The 18,650-nt window shown below is 46.2% G+C and overlaps 1 protein-coding gene across 1 annotated transcript in view; it reads right to left on the bottom strand.

The window, feature by feature from the left end:
• The window catches only part of KDM3A (lysine demethylase 3A), a 390,851-nt gene that overhangs the window by 313,811 nt on the left and 58,390 nt on the right, over positions 1-18,650 (bottom strand). Inside the window, exons 3-4 of the mRNA XM_085642629.1 lie at positions 11,351-11,461; positions 10,319-10,421 (exon numbers count right to left, since the gene is read on the bottom strand). Of these exons, the coding sequence (XP_085498755.1) occupies positions 10,319-10,421; positions 11,351-11,461 (214 nt within the window). The remainder of the gene's footprint in view (positions 1-10,318; positions 10,422-11,350; positions 11,462-18,650) is intronic.

Raw genomic sequence — 18,650 nt, 5'->3', positions numbered from 1 at the left:
ACAAATCAAACAAAAAAAAAAGTCATTTTGTGGGACCTTGCCATTTGAAAGTAGAAAATAAATAGAGCCCTCAATTAATTTAATTACTGATAACCATATTGTTATGTGCAATAAATTTCAACTGGGCATTTACCCATTATTAAAAATATTACCTTCAATAATGCCCTCTCTTCTAAAAATAAATGTCGCAGATGAGCAACTCTGAAACATTAATGAAGATTCACTGGCCTCCTGAACCAGCAGCAGTGCTGCTAAAGCCTGCGTTGCTCCCCCCTGCTAAAGGAGGAACTTTCACACTTTCCCCTACCTGCCAATCCCCATCTGAGCTTAAACTCTTCTCCCCCCCTCCCACGCACACAGCTGACTATGGGACATCATCTCCCCCAGCATTGTGACTGATTCTAATTAGCAAACGGCACGGTTCCCATTTATGCAGCTACAGGTTCAAGCATTCATATTCTCTATCTTGCCATGCAGCGGAGATTATTAGAGGTCTACAAATATTATGGCTATATGGTGCTACTTGGCATGTGTTCTGAAAATTAAGTGGTAAAGTTGAAAAGCCAGTTTATTTGCAAAACGAGGACAAACAAATCTCACATTTTTTTTTTCTCTTTTTTTTTTTAAAAACCTTTATTGACATTTCAACGAAAGACAAGTATGGGCCTACAACCCCCGGGGCCGGCCGCTAAGCAGTTAGAGTAACAAAAAGCAAATTTTAATCACAGGCAGCACCTCGGGGAGCAGAATCTCCATGCTAGTATACTCTTGGGCGCTGAGGAGCCCAAGTAGGAAACCAGGATATAAAAGGTTTTCATTTTATAATAGAGGATGGAAGGATCAGGTGCCAAACAATTTCCCAGCAGCGGAAAATGGCAGACAGAATAGTAAACGTAAACAATGAACAGCAATCTATCAAGTCAATGGCGCTAAAGCAGGAGATTCAGGATGTGGAGGAATATCACGAGCCATATGCGCCTGCAGTCCCCTGCCCTAAGACCCAGAAAACACCACGGAAATTGAGGCACAAATGAAAAAGCAGTGATTGACAGCGAAAGAAACCTACCGTACTGACCCCAGAAAAGAAAGACGAAGATAGATAAGAGAAGAAAAAGGAGGCCATAGAAACAAGGTAAAAAACTAAAAAATCCCCTCCCCCAGCCCCCCACCCTGCACCTCTGCAGATGACTACGGCCCCCCCCCCAGCAGTGTGCCTGTCGCCCCGAAACCAGACCCGAAATATAGAAGAGCCAGAGAAAAAGGAAAAAGAAAGGAAACCCCACCTAACGGGGGAGTGGAGAGAGTATTAATAAACTGGAGGAGGGCCTTCAAACATGCCCCCGGCTTCTCCCTCCCGCACAATGTGTTCCTCCCCAAAGCAAACAGTAATCAACAAAAAATCGACCATGTCAAGGAAAAATGGGGAGCGTTATGCCCTATTACACTATTAGGTATGCCGTGAGAGCACGCAACCCCTGTGCCTGCCCGCCTATTAGATGACAACCTCTGAAGGATCAGTCTTATCCTTGGCCTCTCTTTGCGAATCCACCGATGCATACCCATCGACTCAGTGCCATGTCCAATGTTACGAGGAAGAGGAGCGTCCAAAAAAGAACAGGAAGCGACACATGCAGGGTGGACGTCTCTGAATACCAACACAGTCATCATTATGGAGGATCATCTTTCCCAGTACTGCCCCAGGACATGCACTGCACACAAGGTCCAGGATGGAGGAATCAGCCAGAGCAGGCAACCGTTGCTTGAATATTGCCTGGGTCGCCGGAGGCTGTGCGTGGGACAAAGCCACCACCTTCTGCTCAAGTCTAAAACCTCCGGAACAGTCCAGACCTACAGCCAGCCGACCACACGTTGGCACATTGTCCGGAGTTGCCAGCTTTCCCCTATTCACAGGGGCGGCCACGACACTGTCCTCCTGTGTGAAGTGAAACAAGTCCTTGTGTACCTGGGGACAGGCAGATCGCAACTGTTCCGACGCTGACGCTATACCATCAAGCTTTCTCCCCAATACCCAGGCGCCGTGAACCAGGGTGGAACGAAGGGCACCGAGAGCTTCGATAAGGTCACCGTACCCCAGCACAGCTCCCCGCGCCCGCGCCGCTACGCTCCTCTTAGCCACACACTCCCGATCTTGCGGAGACCCAGTGTACAGGATGATAGAATCCATCCTATCAAGATGGCCGCAGGGTAGTTCCACCCCAGATTGGGACCGGGACTTAAGCACAAGCGCATCAAGTTCCATGTCACTGCAAACAGGGTTCCGGGGGCAGACAAAATATGTATCCAGTATGTGGTCACAGGTAACAGTCATCCTCACCCTGGACCAGCGCCCGCGAAAATCCGGGAGCAGCCCGCGAAAATCGGGGCGAATTACAGGCAGCGTCCGAGCAGCTCACTGGCGAGGGCTCAGGCAATTACCGAATAGTCTTGGAATTGCCACCTCGGGCGTGCACTCGTTCCGTTACGCCCAGCGGTAGGAATGACCACGGCGAAATTCAGGCCAATATCCGCACCGCTCCGGTATTCCGACTCCACCCAGTCACCAATGGCCGCTGTTGTTGAACTGCCGCCCGGCCATGTTGTCCACCCGAGGTCCCGGTTCCGGGGTTGCACAGGCCGCAAACTTCAGATGAACATTTCTCCGGCGGTATCGCCGCTAGAAACTTCAGAATCACGCGATCGGTTGCCGCTCTCAACCACCAACACGGGCATATAGCGCTGGCTAAGGATCTCATGCAGGATATTTGTGCGGGATGCGGAGGTTCACGGAGCCGGGAGCCTACGCTGCCGTCCCGATCGCCATCTTGGCTCCTCCCCCAATCTCACATTTCTTAATGGGCTGCTGCTCCAGAGGGCACAGGCCTGCACAAGAACACAGCACATTCTAATTTTATGAAACTGAGGTACTGCGAGGAGAAAGGCATTTGAGGAGATTATACATCTAGAAAAAGAGCATTTAAGATGGTCCTTCAGGACAGGCAGCCATGGTATGTTCCTGGTTTGTACCGACTGGCGCTTTACACTCAACTTTTTCCTCCACTAGTAGCACAGCCAGTGCAGACTGTGAAGCATCATCAAGTTGTCCTCTTATCTGGGTTCATCCGTCACTACTCTAGTAACGGCATACTAGAGCCTCTGCAGCAACACCAGAAACCATCCAGGATGGCCAAAGTACAGACTTGCGGGTATTATAAGTTATGGACAGCACCAAGTCAGATAAGTCTTTTCCCACAGGACTTGCCCCCCACAAACCTTGGGCACAGAACCAGAGGAAGGACAGGATCGCCTATCAAGGTCTTTGTGTGCGCTTATTGCGGGGGGACTACCGGACATGATGGTCACTTTGCTGCCTTGCATATCTGCCTGAGACAAGATGAGGAGACTGACATGCTTCAAGCTGAGGACCGTGCGATGCAATGGAGGTGGGAACAGGCCCCCTCCTCTCGAGCAACTGAGCATGGGTGGGGGAACAGGGCCCTCCACTCGAGCAACAGAACATGGGTGGGGAAGCAGGAGAAGGACAAGAGCAGCAGCACTGGAAGGAATAGAATTAGAGTGAGAGCAGCACATGAACAAAACAGCATCTAGGGGAGAGAACTACAGAGACAAGAGAGCAACACTGACAATGGGAAGTAGGGAGATGCACATGAGACAGACAACTGGAATCCATGTGCACTCAGTGGTGCTGGAACAATTTTTAGAGCAAGAGTCGTGCCAACAATATTATATCACAAAAGCCCTATGCATTGAGGAGCGTGGCTTGCCATGCTGCAAAATGGCCGCTAGCTAGGCGAGCTCCGCTGGCCAAGACAAAATCCTGAAAATATCCGTTTCATTGATGGGCACATGCCGAACTAAAATACCCCACGAGGATAGCCCAGGGAGTCACGAACACGTTGAGCCGTTGATCGCCTATGGATGTGCCCAGGAAGGTGGCGAGCGAGCCCTGAACTGAGGGGGATGCTGGTCGATCGCCGGTGTGAAGCAAAGGAAGCGGCCAGCGCAGAAATTTAGGCCACGGATGCGGCAGGCTGTGATCGCGACATGCAGCTACAGACACGCTGCTGCACCTCAAAAAGAATTCTGTCGGATCAGAGCCGCAGGGGGTTAAGAAGACTCCGAATCAGACCTGCAATGCGGAGTGGCGTCCTCCAACGGTAAGAGGGCGGCAGAGGGAAGATGGGCCCTCACAGCAGATACGGCGGTAGTAGAGATAGGGGAGTGAGACGGCCATTACATATACCCGGCGGAGGGGCCTTGTGAATGCGCAGTGTGGTAAATAGCCGCCCGACACCTACAGGACAAGACCACGGTGGATGCACATCGGCGCTGCATGAGGCGGCTACAGTACTGGATGTGAGATCTGCGGCCTTCCGTGGGGGGCGGTAGGAAGACTGAGGCAGCACTGCACTACTGGCAAGGGAACGGAGACACTGCACCTGCCTCTAGTGCCCTGCGGAGGGATAAGTGACTACTCCTGCTACTATATGTGGCCGATATATTAGGGCCGGAAAGTGCCTCCTAGCCTGGGAATAAACTTTCACATTGCTTGGACATACTGCTGCACTCCCTCCCCCTGAAATAGAAACACCATAGGCGTTGCCTGGGACCGGGGGCCACGACTGAGGATTGTGTGCCTGCTCAGGAGGTCTTTACCGATTGCGCAATGGCAATGTATGCCTAGGCCGCTGCTGCTCCGATCAAGTGGGTGGTAGGTAGTAGGTGTGGCCCGGCCTGAACATTTCTGTATCGAACCACAATAGACTGGTGCAGGGCACGTCTTAAATCCCAGACGGATACTGACTGTCATGGGTAAACAAGACCCAAAACAACAAAAGTTAATCTTCAAGCAGCGGAGAAACACAAGGCTCACAGAACATGATTCGGAGGCAGGTGCGGAGAGGCCACCAGACCCACAATCGGAGGTCCAGGGAGAAGATCTACGCACTTTAATGCTCGAAATGAGGTCCAGTTTGCAAACTATAGACTCCAAGTTGGACATGTTGACCTCCCAATTAGACGCTGTGAAGATGCAAGTGGGGACACATGAGACAAGGCTGAATGTGCTGGAGAACAGGGCCTCACATTATCACAAATTCCAAGTGGAGACGAATGAACAACTCCTCCAGATGGCCAAAGTCCTTGGTGTCATTTGAGCTAAAAATGAGGGTTTGGAGACCAGGTCTCGACGAAAACCTCCGTATTACTGGCATACCGGAGACGACAGCCATTGCTAAGATGGAGACCTACGTGGCAGACTTGCTACACAAATTATTTGACCCGCACCTTTCTTCAGTCTTCGCCGTGGAGGGGGCGCACCATGCTTTGGGCCCTCGACCGCCGTATGCACTCCTTTATTCCGCCAAGCTTAAATAATTTATGAGGACTCATTTCTTTAAGGATGCTAAATCGGCCTTCAAATTCGCAAAACATATCGGGGGGGGGGGTGAGGGGGGGGGGGGGGGGGAGGCATCTAAACAACCTCCTAAAGAATTGGCTACTGAAGAGAACGGTTTAAGCAACAATGATTGATATAGGTCTTAATCCTGCGGCCCCCTTGGACTATTCAAGGATAACTCCCACGAACATGGTTTGGCTTTTTTCATTGTTGCAACTGGGCAGTGCGATATATATGCTTGTTTCTTATTGTTGTTTTTTTTATATACAGTACTGACACAATTGGTTATTGGTTGTGTGGGCTCCACATCTGCCCCTAAAGTTGACAGAGCTAGCAGAAGCAGCTTAAAATTAGTATAGATTGGGGACTGTCGTGGCAAATACATGTTTGCAGCACACAATCCCGTGGGTTTGGGTATTTTTTTTTTTAATGTTACGGAAAGATAGGTATGGCTCATCGTAATGCTCTTGGCCACCCCGAGTAATCGGGGGGGGGGGGGGCGGGGGTGGAGTATGCCGGCTACACTGCGCCCCTGCAGGAGAGCTCCCACTAGTAGGTGTAGGTTTGGTGTTGTTCGGGATGGGAATTCTGCAACCTGATTGGGGGGTTGGAGTGGGTGGTGGGTTGGGGTTGTAATGTTAGCCAGATCTAATCTTTTCTATTTGTATGCTACTTGGCATGTGAAAATATCTATGATATCTATGACAATATGCTCTGCTCTTAATGATGTTGCATTATATTAACGTAACCACCCAATGACCTCGTTCAATTTCCTTACCTGGAACATTCGAGGGTTAAACAATGGTAGGAAAGCCAGGTTGGTGCATTCGTATTTACTTAGACACAATATTGATGTTTGCCTGCTGCAGGAGACACATTTAAGTATTCCTACCTCACCTAGATTGCGCCACAGCAGATGGGGAGTGATTTATTCCTCTGTATACTCCAACTACGCAAGTGGCGTTACTGTGCTGATGAGACGCAGAATGGATTGGAAGGCAGACGAGCAACAACTAGACCCTGACGGTAGATATGTAATCATACAAGGTACCCTAGCTGGCAGTCCAATGGTGATAGTTGCGGTATATGCCCCAATACAGACATCTGAATTTTTCCAAACTGTATGGGCTAAAGTGAAAGCGACAAATTGCAACACTCATCTGGGGAGGGGACTTTAATGCCATTCTCGATAACAAACTAGATATGAAGGGGATATCTCGCGCATACACCCTCTAGATAGCGCTACATTGCAAGCCATTCTATCAGATGGTGACTTGGTGGACATTTGGAGGCGGGGGGGGAAAAAAAAAAAAAAAAAAAAAAAAAAATCGAAACATCCGGCGATTAGGGAGGGCACGTGCATTTCAGAATATCATAAGGCATGGTCGCGGCTTGATTTTTGGTTAGTATCCCGCGATGTAACTACATGGTCGAGAGAGGTCTTGCACCTTCCCGATCCCTTTCAGATCATGCACCCTGTCTATTGAGTTTGGAATTACCACATTCCATAATTCCATACCTTGGATGTATACCTAGAGATTGCCCCAAGACGCTCTTTTAGAAGACGCCTTTAAAGAAGAAATTAGAGGCGATATTAATGATTACTTTTCCCTCAACACGATATCTGTGGACACGGTGACTACGCTATGGGAAGCCTTCAAATCTGTGATAAGAGGCAACTGTATAGCAAGACAGGCCAGAGTGTTGAGGGCCATCCGGGGGACTCTGAACTCATTTGAGAAACAGATCAGTGACTTGGAACAAAAATTCTATACCACTGGCGAGCTCACCACTATGGCCTCGCTGAAAAAAAAAACTACTGGAATTTGAATAAGAAGCGAACAGAGAAGTCAAATTCTTAGGTAAGCATGTTCAGGCTAGGAGGTATGGAGAGGGCGATAGACCTGGGAGGACTCTGGCGGCAATGCTGCGACCCCCAAGATCCTCTACATTTGTCACTGAATTGAAGGCTGCGGACCACTCTATAATCAGGGGTCAGAAAGCTATACTTGATGAGTTCTCCATTTTTTATTCTCAGCTCTATACCACTACACAGAGCTCCAGCCCAGAGGGGCTGCTGCCATTCCTGGACTCTCTCGAGTTGCTATGGCTGAGTAATGGTTACAGGGAATATTTGGATTTCCCATTTACAGCGGATGACGTGGCCCAAGTCTTTAAAAGTCTACCGTTAAACAAAGCCCCCGACTCAGACGTCCATCAACCACCTTTGACAAAGCCTATGTTGAAGAATTAGCACTCCGCCTATTTGAACTTTGAGGAAGCCCGCGAAACAGTTGTCCTGCCACTGTCTGTGCGGGAGGCTATTATAATTACCCTTTTAAAACCTGGGAAGCCCGAGGATGAACTAGACTCCTATAGGCCACTATCACTGATAAATGTGGACGTTCAAATATTGGCAAAGCTCATCGCTAACTGGTTGCAATCCTTGATCCCATTGGTGGACCATCCGGACCAATCGGGGTTTATCCCCGGGAGGTTCACCTCTCAAAATCTTAGGACTTTATTCTCGGTATTGCATTATTTGCACCCAGAATTACAGGCAGCAGTTGTATCCTTAGATGCTACAAAAGCATTCGATACTCGAGAATGGCAATACTTATTTGCGATCCTTGGTCGTATGGGTTTCAGTCCGTTATTTATAAATTTAATACGTCTGCTTTACACGCGACCACTGGCACGTGTGAGAGTGAATGGTCTCATCTCGGCACCCTTTAGTATCTCGCGTGGAACGAGGCAGGGATGCCCGCTATACCCCTTGCTATTCGCGATCGAACCACTTACGGCGCGAATCCGGCAACATTATACTGCCGTGTCGGTCCATACATGACACTTTCCCGGGAGCCCCACCCACCCTCAGCGCACTAGAAAATGTTCTCAAGTCGACCTCCCCTCGCTGACTAATCACCAGAATAGACAACCACTTGCAGAATTCAGCCCCCTTGACAAAATCACGGGCACTACAGGTATGGAATGATGACTTACAGACCCCGCTCACAGAGAACCAGTGGCTTTATTGTTGTGGCCAACTCACAGCTCTCTCCCCTAATTATAAGCTCCGATTAGTCCATTTTAAATTCCTACATAGATTCTACAGAACACCTATTAACCTGCATCATATAGGTCTCAAAGACTACGACAGTTGCTGGAAATGTGGGAGGGCCCCAGCCGGTTTTTTTACATGTTGCTAGGGACTACCCGAGGTTAGAAAAACACTGGCTCGATGTATTTCATATAATTCACCAAATAATTGGGCAGGCAGGAGAGCCTAATCCTATACAGGGACTGCTAGGGTATGTTAAAACCACTCCTGCTAAGTCGGAAGCTGCACGCACTGTTGCTCCTTTTTGCTAAAAGGCGGGTCACCATGCACTGGGGAAGTAAGCGGGTCCCATCCAAAACTGACTGGATAGCAGATGTGATGTTTGGCCACTCACAATTGACCACCTTCTGGGAGCATATGGGAACCATTTGTGGGGTGGGCCCGTGAACATAGAGACAACTGCTACAGAGGTACTTTAGTAATAATCATATGAGAGTTTGGGGGGGGGGGGGTAGACTGCGGCATACAGGTTGGGGATAGAGCAAATATGCAAGTGTGTCTGGTTATAGTATATGCCTTTCAAATTTTCTGGTTGTCTAATTCTGAATACGATTTGGCCTGCTCCGATTTATTGTATTGATGATATCGCTGCATTCTCTCTAAGGGAACTACCTATTGTGATGTTGGGACTATATGTAGGAGCGATCAGGTATACATATGTAGTAGATACTCACATGACTGTTACGGAACGAGAATTCTGTATTGTATAAGCAAATGACTGGCTATGTTTGCAACTGGTTGTTTTGTTGTATTTTTGAAAATGTCAGTTAAAAACAAAAAAAAAAAAAAAAAAAAAAAAAAAAGTCCTACGCATTGTGAAAAATTCAAGTCTCAAACAAAGAACAAATGGAGCAAATCAACCAGGCCTATTCAGCTGTGATATGGGTGTAGTATGTGTTGGATGGTGCATTTTAGAGTGCATATTTGACTAAAGTGTGTGTGGGTGGAGCCCTTTCATTTCATTTACGAACCACATTTCCTCATGAAACGTACACTCAGTTAGAACAGACGTACATTTTACTGAAAACTAAACAGCGCACAGAGTATGAGTGGAAACCTGGTTTCAGTGACTATTATCAGCACATCATCAAGTAAAGTGTTGAATTGTTTTTATACTTTTAAAATAATGTTTCTATCACACATCAGAATTAAAAAAGGTACCTAATTTGTGGATTCCTTGGAGCGGATAGATTTTTAAATATTTGTACAGTCAGCCTGCAGGTATTTTAAAGTAGTTAGGAAAATGACATCATAATGCCTTTCTTTTCACACTCCATGCACCCCAGCAAGATTGTCACAGTTTACTTTTCTTTAACTGCAAAATGAGAGGATTTTGTAAACACCAATATCTCTTCTAAAAGAACAAGCATCAATGTCAACACATATCCTGAAATTAAACCGGTCTTCGAAAGCACTGCTCGTTCACTTTAATAGTTTCTGCTTAGGTTATTTTCGGAGTCAGTCAGCACTACCCGCACCCTTACTTCTAGCGTCTAGATGGCAACTTTAGCAGAGTGCTTCAGCAAATAGAAAAAAAAGTAGCCCCCATGAAACCGAGCAGTGAATGGGTAGAGGGTGAGACCAACAAGAAAGCCAGGAAAAGCCATCTAATAAGAATCAAGTAAATAAGTGACAAAGCCAATGAATAATAACCAATAGGCGGGCTTTAAGCACCAGTAAGATTTTAGTAAGAGGACAATAGGCGTTTTTTCAACCATACCCTATAGTGTCTGTTAATGCCAGCTTAAAAAGAAGTAGGTGGTATCCCAATCAAAACTTACCTTGAAACAAGTGGCTTTCATCCAAACTTTTATTGAGTAAATCTTGAATTTCTTCATTCACACTTCTATTATCCAGCAGGGAGTGCTTTAGACTGGACACATCCTATATAAAAAAAAATATAACCGTTTCATGCCATTCACCTACTCATGAATAGCAAGACAGAATTTGTACTTGCAACACATATAGCCACTTACTAGCCCTCACAAATATCACTTTCAGATTCCAAAACAAGCTAACCTAAGGTGTAAAAATTGGACAGTCGCCCTCCTAAGCCTATTCCTCAATTAACGAAACAAAAACAAATTAGAAAACAATTCAAAACTTATGTTTTATTATAGAAATTACTGTGATCTCCATTTCATACTAAAGATTAATGTTGTTCAAGTAACTATGCAAGATATGCTGTAAATCGGGAGTATCCAACATACTTCCGGGGAGGCTAAATACAAGTAAGAGTTTTGGAACAACTGACTACCTAAATGAGTTATTCAGTTTATTTGCACCTGGACAGACACTAGATACTCCTGTTGTAAATATGCATTCATCCTAACTTTTACAACATCTTTTAAGCTAAAAAACATCAGAAGTAGGTTTGCAATTGCCCATTTTATATGATAATCTCGTAGTACAATAGCATGCTTAACCCAAAATGCAGCACAGCAAACCAATTATGGCCTAAATAACTAGAACTTTCATTACGAGTAGGAAAATCTGGTGATTTGAGGTTTACAAAATCATTGCAAAGGATAAAAAAAAAAAAAAATTATAATTCAGTTTGCACAGACTTTATATCCAAGTAAGAATGACGGATTAGCCGAAGAAAACACATGCACTTCACAGTAATTTCGAAGCCAGAAACACGGAAATCTACATCAGGAATTAAACCAACCCAAGTTCAAGGAAAAGTTAATTTGGGCGTATAAGCAAACTGTTTATTTTAGAGGTCACTGCTGAAATGTGACTGCTGTAGCTACACAATATGAAACTTGTTAAATAATCTGGATTTTCAAATTGAACTGCAGAATAATTACCTGCAAAGGTTTTAAAAGGTGGTCAGACAGAAATGCTTTTCCATCTTCCCCGAGAAACTGCACCGCTGTAATAGATCCCAATCCAACATTGTCCACCAAGCTTTTGTATTTCTGGTGTGCGGGGAAAAAAAACAAAAAACGTTGCATTAGACTACTAATAGCCATTAAATCATCTCAGTCGCTGCCGAGCAATTTACATCTGCACATCCCTATTCAAGACCAGAAAATTTAAGTGTTAAGAACTGAAAAAAATGCATGTCATAATCCACAAACAGGTACAAGATTCAGACTATATTAAACAATTTGAATGCTTAGCTTCTACATACAGAATTTTAAAAGTTACAATGAAAAAATTAAGAGTAACAATTTTCTTTACATTGTTAAATTCTGACTGGGGTCAAAGGAAGGAGGATTTAAGGAAAGCATTGAAGGCAAAATCATTTCACTATTTTGCTCACAACTGTAGGTATGGCCACTTCTGCCACACAGTTTGAGAAGCAGAAGCTTTCAATTTGAAGACTCAAGGTGCGTTTTGCTGTCACTTTCGAAAAAACACACTTATAAAAAAAAAATTATTACTATTAACAGACGGTCTGTCATAGTGATCTGGTCCCCAAGGAAATACACAGGCACTTCAGGTATTTACGATGAACACGGATCTCATAATGTGGCCCAAAAAGCTCGGAAGGCTGTGTTTAACCCAAGTCCACAGCTGATTCATTATTATTGTTGAACGGTAAAAAATGTATTCTGTTAAGTAAGCCTATACCCATTTTGTGTTTCTGTGGGGCCTCGGTTTACAAAGTCAGAAGTTACATGTTAACTGAAATCTGGTGGTGCTGATAATGCTCACGTGCCAGAGTAGAGGCACTGCCCTGCCCTAAGGCCCTAAGCACACAGATGTTCCTGTCTACAAGCCCACCAATGCCTGTACCCACCCCTGCCTATCTACAAAGTTGACGTGGGTAGGGGTTTATCAGGATTCATCAGTTCAGCATGTAATCATTGTGTAAGGGGTTGGGTAACAATGACAAAGGGGTTTCAGTGCTTGTCTTACTGTACCAACAATGTACAAAAGATAGGTTTGAAACCATGCTGATCAGTTCCCTCTCAGGCACTTGTAGTGTCTGTACGACGGACTCTCTCATGTGATGTAATAAACTTGTGTTTTGTTCCACTCCAGTGTTGATCCTTGTTCAACTCCAGTGTTGAACATGTAGACCAAGGGTGGCCCTGCACCAGTGAGACAGATGAGATCTCACTTCTACAGTTGGCACCGGCACCATGAGGCCCCATTGGAGGACACAGCTGGACCAGAAGGAGGTCGTTTCGACAGGACAGAAACACTAAGGGGCGCCCCACAGACTGAGACTTGCTCTTGCGGCCAAGGTGATTTTCAGCTTATCGACCGGACCTTCGTGGCGGTTGTGTGTCTCAACTGGGGCTCTTCGGTTGGCATTTTGAAGGTGAGCTATTGATCAGAGGATCGGCAGGTGGGAGTTGGAGTACTGCGATCAGGTAGGAGCAAATTGGTTGTGCATTATGTTGTTGTTGCAACACATACAGTACTTCCATACTGTTCAGCACATTGTGGAACAAATATAAGAAGGCAGATGCCCGTTTAAAGTGGCCACTTAAATGGTACCTTTGATTTAAATAAACTGCAATATGTAGAAGAGCAGCTCTTTAAGAGAAAAAGTAGGCAGAGTATGTTTGATGCCGTAGGGTTATGGGGAAAACAAATTAAACAGAAAAAGATTAAAGAAGAAAAGGATAGGAAGAAATTTGAAGAACAGACTATTGTACAGAAAATTAAAGAATTACAATTAAAAGCACACGAAGAAAGTGTAGAAAGAGATGAGAGAAGGGTTAAACTTTAAATGCACGGGGGTATCTGCGAGCCACCGTTGTTGCCTCCCGCCTCACCAGCTCCATCCCCCTAGTTGACCCCCTCCCTCAGCCCCGGGCACATTGTTCTCCCAGTCCCGGATCTGTTTCCCTTCCCCTCTCTGGATTTCTTTGGATGGTTGGGGTCCCCCACTTGAGGAGCACGTGTCGTCATTCTCGATCGTGGGTTGCCTTGCGGGTGTGGTTTTATGTTGTTGTGTTGTATAAAACGAAACCGTATTGTGGGCTCAGAGTCATGTGGCCCACGTTGTTGATACCTCCTGCTTTATCGTCTCTGCAAAGCCAAGTGCCTCATTGTATGTATGTCATTTGCTTCTGTCACTTTAGCGGCCGGCCGGAAGGTTGTAGGCCCATACCTGTATATATTTGAGATTGCAATAAACGGTTTCAAAAAAAAAAAAAAAAAAAAAAAAAAAAAACTTTAAATGCAAAACGTATATGTGGCCAGGGCACTCTCTGGTTGCCTGAAGGCCGTGGAAGCAACTGCCATTTCAATAAGACAATCAGCAGGACTTGTACTGGATCATAAATTGACGGATTTTGTTCACCATTGTATTATTGAGCCAGACTAAGACACAACATTTGAAGAGTGCTTGTCTTACCGGGTACAAACTCACTTTGTTAGCAACACACATTAAACTTAAAAGCTGCCGGACCTTGAATCCAGCTACTTTGTTGCCATTACCCTCTGAACAGCCTAGTGATATACGTGACTGTATTTTTACCACTGAAGAACATACAAAGGGTCGAGTGGACCTGACTGACATGCCCCTGTCTGATGCTCAGGGTAAATTGTATGTAGATGGATCTTGTTTTAAGCTACACGATGGCACCACGACTGCAGCTTATGCTATTACCACATTGCATACAATTGTGGAGACAGCATGGAGAGTTAGTTCAAAATTTTCCGACTGCATTAACACTACCAAAGCGAGTGGCTATTGTCAAGTGTGGTGCGCACCAGATGTTAATTATGAGATTCCCGATGAGGATGTGCATTTTAAAATAGCCCTACAAGAGACAGCTATAGCAGAAATGACAGTTGAAAAATTACATTATGGTTTGAAAGAAATAATAAACACAGAAGTAAGGGAGTTCACAGAGAAAGATGTCAGATTTATAAAACATGCAGAACATGTCTTATTCAAATTAGAGCCAGATGACGTGTTAAAGAACTCTATCGGGTTGCAGAAATTTTACTAATAATTGGAGATAAACTCAGTAAAGGATTTTTTTGATGGAATTGATTGCAAGTTTATGTAACTTTCTGATCACAGGTTCACATAAACTAAATGAAAAGAACAGAATAATGCAGGAGTGTAGCAGTATAACTTTTCTAGGTTGTCCTATGGTACAGAATCCAGCCAATATATTCTTTCACATCCCATGTGCTGAAGAATGGCTTACTGTTATTGCTTTTTGGCAAGTTTAGGTCACAGTGCTATTGCATGAGAATAGTCCGGAATACTGGCAAAAAGAAGATGAATGTCTGGGACACAATTGAAAAAGGAGCTAGAAAGGTGTCACCAGAGAGAGTGGAGATAATTCATCAGATGAATCCACCTCAAATTCAGAAAGAAGTCAGGATGTTTTTTGGAAATGGTTGGCTGCTATAGTGAGTGGTTACCAAACATTTCCCTAGTGGCTAATCCTTTACTGAGGCTGACACACATGGATGTGTCTGATCCGCTTCCATTGGACAACAATTACACAAAAGCAGAATTGAAAGAGAAAAAGTGTCGCGCCTCGGCACTAGGAGTGCAAGTTTATGCAAAATAAAATACAGCAATTTGCAGTGAGAGTGAGGGCTCCACACTCTCAGTGCCTGTTCAGAAACATGAATGTGTTCAAAGGTCTGTGAGGTATTTCCCAACGACCCTTGGCCCAAACGTCACAGAAATGCCCAGCTGCCTTAATTTAGTAGCTATGGTAAATGTCAGTCACAAAAGAGTTAGAAAATAATGCCTTCCTTTTGTAAAGTTGTTTTGGGAGACTTTAAGGCTGAACGTCTGATTGAGCCCAACAATGTCCATTTTGTAGATTGCCCAGGTTTGAAAGGTAACAATGACAGATTAGGAGCAGCACACGCTGTGCTCCCTTTATATTATGTTGTCAAAGCTTCATGACTTTCAGTAGTTACATCAGCCCAAAATTCGAAATTGATTGCTCTTACCATACCATGCAGTATAACTGCTCAAATGGGAGTCGTCATTGTCATGGGAGAGACAAATGCTAATTCAGTTGTACAATATAGTGTCCTGTTAGCATAGAAATTCAATGGATGTTAATGACTTAAAAGAACTAAAAGATCTAAGAAATGTACTAGAAGCAGAACAACAAGGTTGTATCAGAACAGAATATGAGAAAAATGAAAACTGTATAGTAGCAAATGTGTTATTGCAAAAACAGATGCCCAGGTATAGATTGCCAGTTTCTCTGAAATAAGATCAGAATGAGGTCTCAAAGATGTGTGCATAACAGCAGATTGGATTGTAGCTATTCTGCCTGAAGCTTCAAGCACAATAAAGCAACACAAAGATAGCACAGAGTTACACTTTGCAAAAGACTGTTTCAGCATCACTGAAGTGGCTTAAATATGTACATGCAGGGGCGTGGCTTAGCCGGCTGCAAGATGGAGGCACTGAGTGGGCTCTGCCGGCCAAGCAGATAATCCGCCAGAAATCCTGCAGACATCCCCATCGCTGCCACTTGGAGCCACGCCATCTCGACTTACCTCGCTCCAGGGCACTGCCTGGTCCGACTTTCGTTCTCCTACGGCGCTGCTGTGCCAAGTTCTACCACTGGGCCTGGGCAGCAGATCTGGGCCCTGCTGCTGGCGTGGCCTGGACTTCCTGGCGCCTCTCCTCGGTGGTCCCCTGTGACCGTACCATCGACTCTGGCCCAGCCTTCAACTCGCTACCTTAAGAGCCAGTGGATCCCTCACCACACTCCCATCTCCGGCTTGGCTGCTGCCTGCTCACTAAGTGCCTGTACTCTTGCCTTAAGTCGAGGTTGCCTGCTCCACCTACTCTCACCGCGACGCATCTTGCACATCTCGGGGCCCTGCAACTTGGACCCCTCGCTGCAATCTTTGCTCACCTACTCCTGCCCGGCCATGGGAAAGACCGACCCTAAACAGCCAAAGATTGCCTTCGATCAGCGCGGGCATATGCGCCAGGATGGTGCGGTCACTGATGGGGGTGGCCCGGTCACCCAGACTGAGATGGGCCCAACATAGGAGGACGATCTTAAGTCCATTATGTTGGACGTCAAATCCTCCGTCACAGGCATTGCGGCCCAGCTCGAAGGACGGGGTTGACTCACACGATGCTCGTCTGCTGCATGTTGAAACTAGGGTCTCTGATGTGGAGGATGCCGCTACGCATGATCACCAAAAGCTACTTCAGATGGATAAGATACTTGAGCTGATCCGGAGCAAAAATTAGGATTTGGAGGTGCGTTCCTGCAGAAGCAACCTCCGCGTCACGGGTGTGTCCGAATCTACCAATATCTAAAAAAAAATGGAGGACTTTGTGGGACAGCTCATTCGCAAACTTTTTGGTGATGTCCTAACCTCGGTCTTCATTGTCACGAGGGCCCATCGCTCCCGCGGCCCTCGTCCTTCCCCTGGCCTGCCGGCTCGCCCAATCATACCCAAAATCCTGAACTTCAGGGACCGCGATGCCAATCTTCGAGCGGGCAGGGAGAGAGGAGAGATTAGTCATCAGGGCAACTCCTTGTCCTTCTACCCCGACTACACTATGGCGGTGCAGGCTGCTCGCTGTGAGTTTCTCCCGGCGAAACGGATCCTTCAACAACATCAAGTATCCTATTCCCTTGCATATCCCGCTAAACTGCGAGTCAGGCAGGGCTCCAAGATGCTCGTCTTCCCGGATCCCAAGGAGGCTCTGGCCTTCGCGACGAAACTGGACCGGTCGCAACTTTCTTCTCCTGCTTACTCTCAGGCCATTGCCGAAGTCAACTTAAGCGTGAATGACTGAACTGTTGTGAACTCTCGACTATTGCTGGTTGTACTCCATGTTGCTCAGGTACACGTTTTGATTTGGCCTATTTTGCATTTCTTCCGCTGTAGGGCACTCCACATCATAACTACGCTTCGGGCTTGATGCCCATACTTCCATGATGTCATTCATTCTGCTGCCTGCCATGACTTGGTCACCCAGCCTCCTTGGTAGGGGTGTATGCTGAGTGATGCCATGCCTCCACGGGATGATTCCCTTCTTGGACATAGACCTTTCCCTTCCCAGTTGTGGTTCCCCGGGGTGGGTTAGGGTGGTATCTCAGCCTTATTGGGGGTTGGTGTGGGTGGAGGGGAGGTTTTTTTTGGGGGGGTTGTTGCCTCCCTCTGAGGTCTTATTGGTTGTTTTGATGTACGCTTTTCTTTGTGGTCCTTTCATAACACGTCATTTAAACCGTACAGGTCGTCCTATTGCACTCCTCCCTTTGATTGTATTGCGCCCTCATGGCACATCTGATGCTATTCCCCTTTTTGGGGGTTTTGTGATATTGGGACGGTCGCCTCCGAATGAGGCTTTTGTTGTAATTTGACTCTGCTGATCTATTGTACCTTTAATGTTATTGCACTGTGCTTTATGCTTTGCTCCTCACGGCATCTCTATCAGACTGCACAAGGTTTCTCCCATACTCTTAGTCTCCCTCAACACTAATTTCCTTGACTAGGCACTATGACAGACACCACGCTTTGGACCTGGAATGTCCGCCGTCTTAACGACCACCGCAAGGCACGCCTGTTCCATGCCCACCTCACCCGGCATAGGGTAGACATTTGTTTTCAACAAGAGACCCACCTGCGACCTCCTCCAAACTCCTCTCCAGGCACTGGGGCGAAATACAGTCCTCCTTTTACTCAAACTACTCCCGGGGGGGAAGGAGGTCTATCCTGATGCGCAGGGGGCTTCCGTGGCGGACTTCCCAGGTGGCCATTGACCCCGAGGGGCATTATGTGATCCTTCATGGCACCCTCCAGGCCCAGCAATTGACATTGGCTGCGTTATATGGTCCCAACAATGACAACCCGGACTTTTTTGCGCAGGTTTGGCATCACATCTCGTCCCTGGGCCCCGCGGCTGTTGGTCCCGCCTGGACCGCTGGATCACCCCTCTGGCTTGGCTTACCTCTGTTGAGTGGGTGCTCGAAATACCAACGATGAACGTACATACGTTAGAGAGGCCAACATTTAGGGAATACACCTGCACGTTGCATAACTAGTTAGATTTGTGTAAAGATTTAGAAGAAATATTATGACGACCTTTACATCTACGCCCATACCACCATCAGATTAAGAAAAGCGGACCTCAGTTATAAAGTGTAGCAAACACTCTTTAAATTTTTCAACTTAACTTTATGTGAA

The sequence above is a fragment of the Triturus cristatus genome, chromosome 2_2, assembly GCF_964204655.1.
Source record: "Triturus cristatus chromosome 2_2, aTriCri1.1, whole genome shotgun sequence".
NCBI classification, from domain to species: Eukaryota; Metazoa; Chordata; class Amphibia; order Caudata; family Salamandridae; genus Triturus; species Triturus cristatus.
The sequence above is the reverse complement of the archived record's forward strand: the minus strand, read 5'-3'. Positions and strand labels throughout refer to the sequence as shown.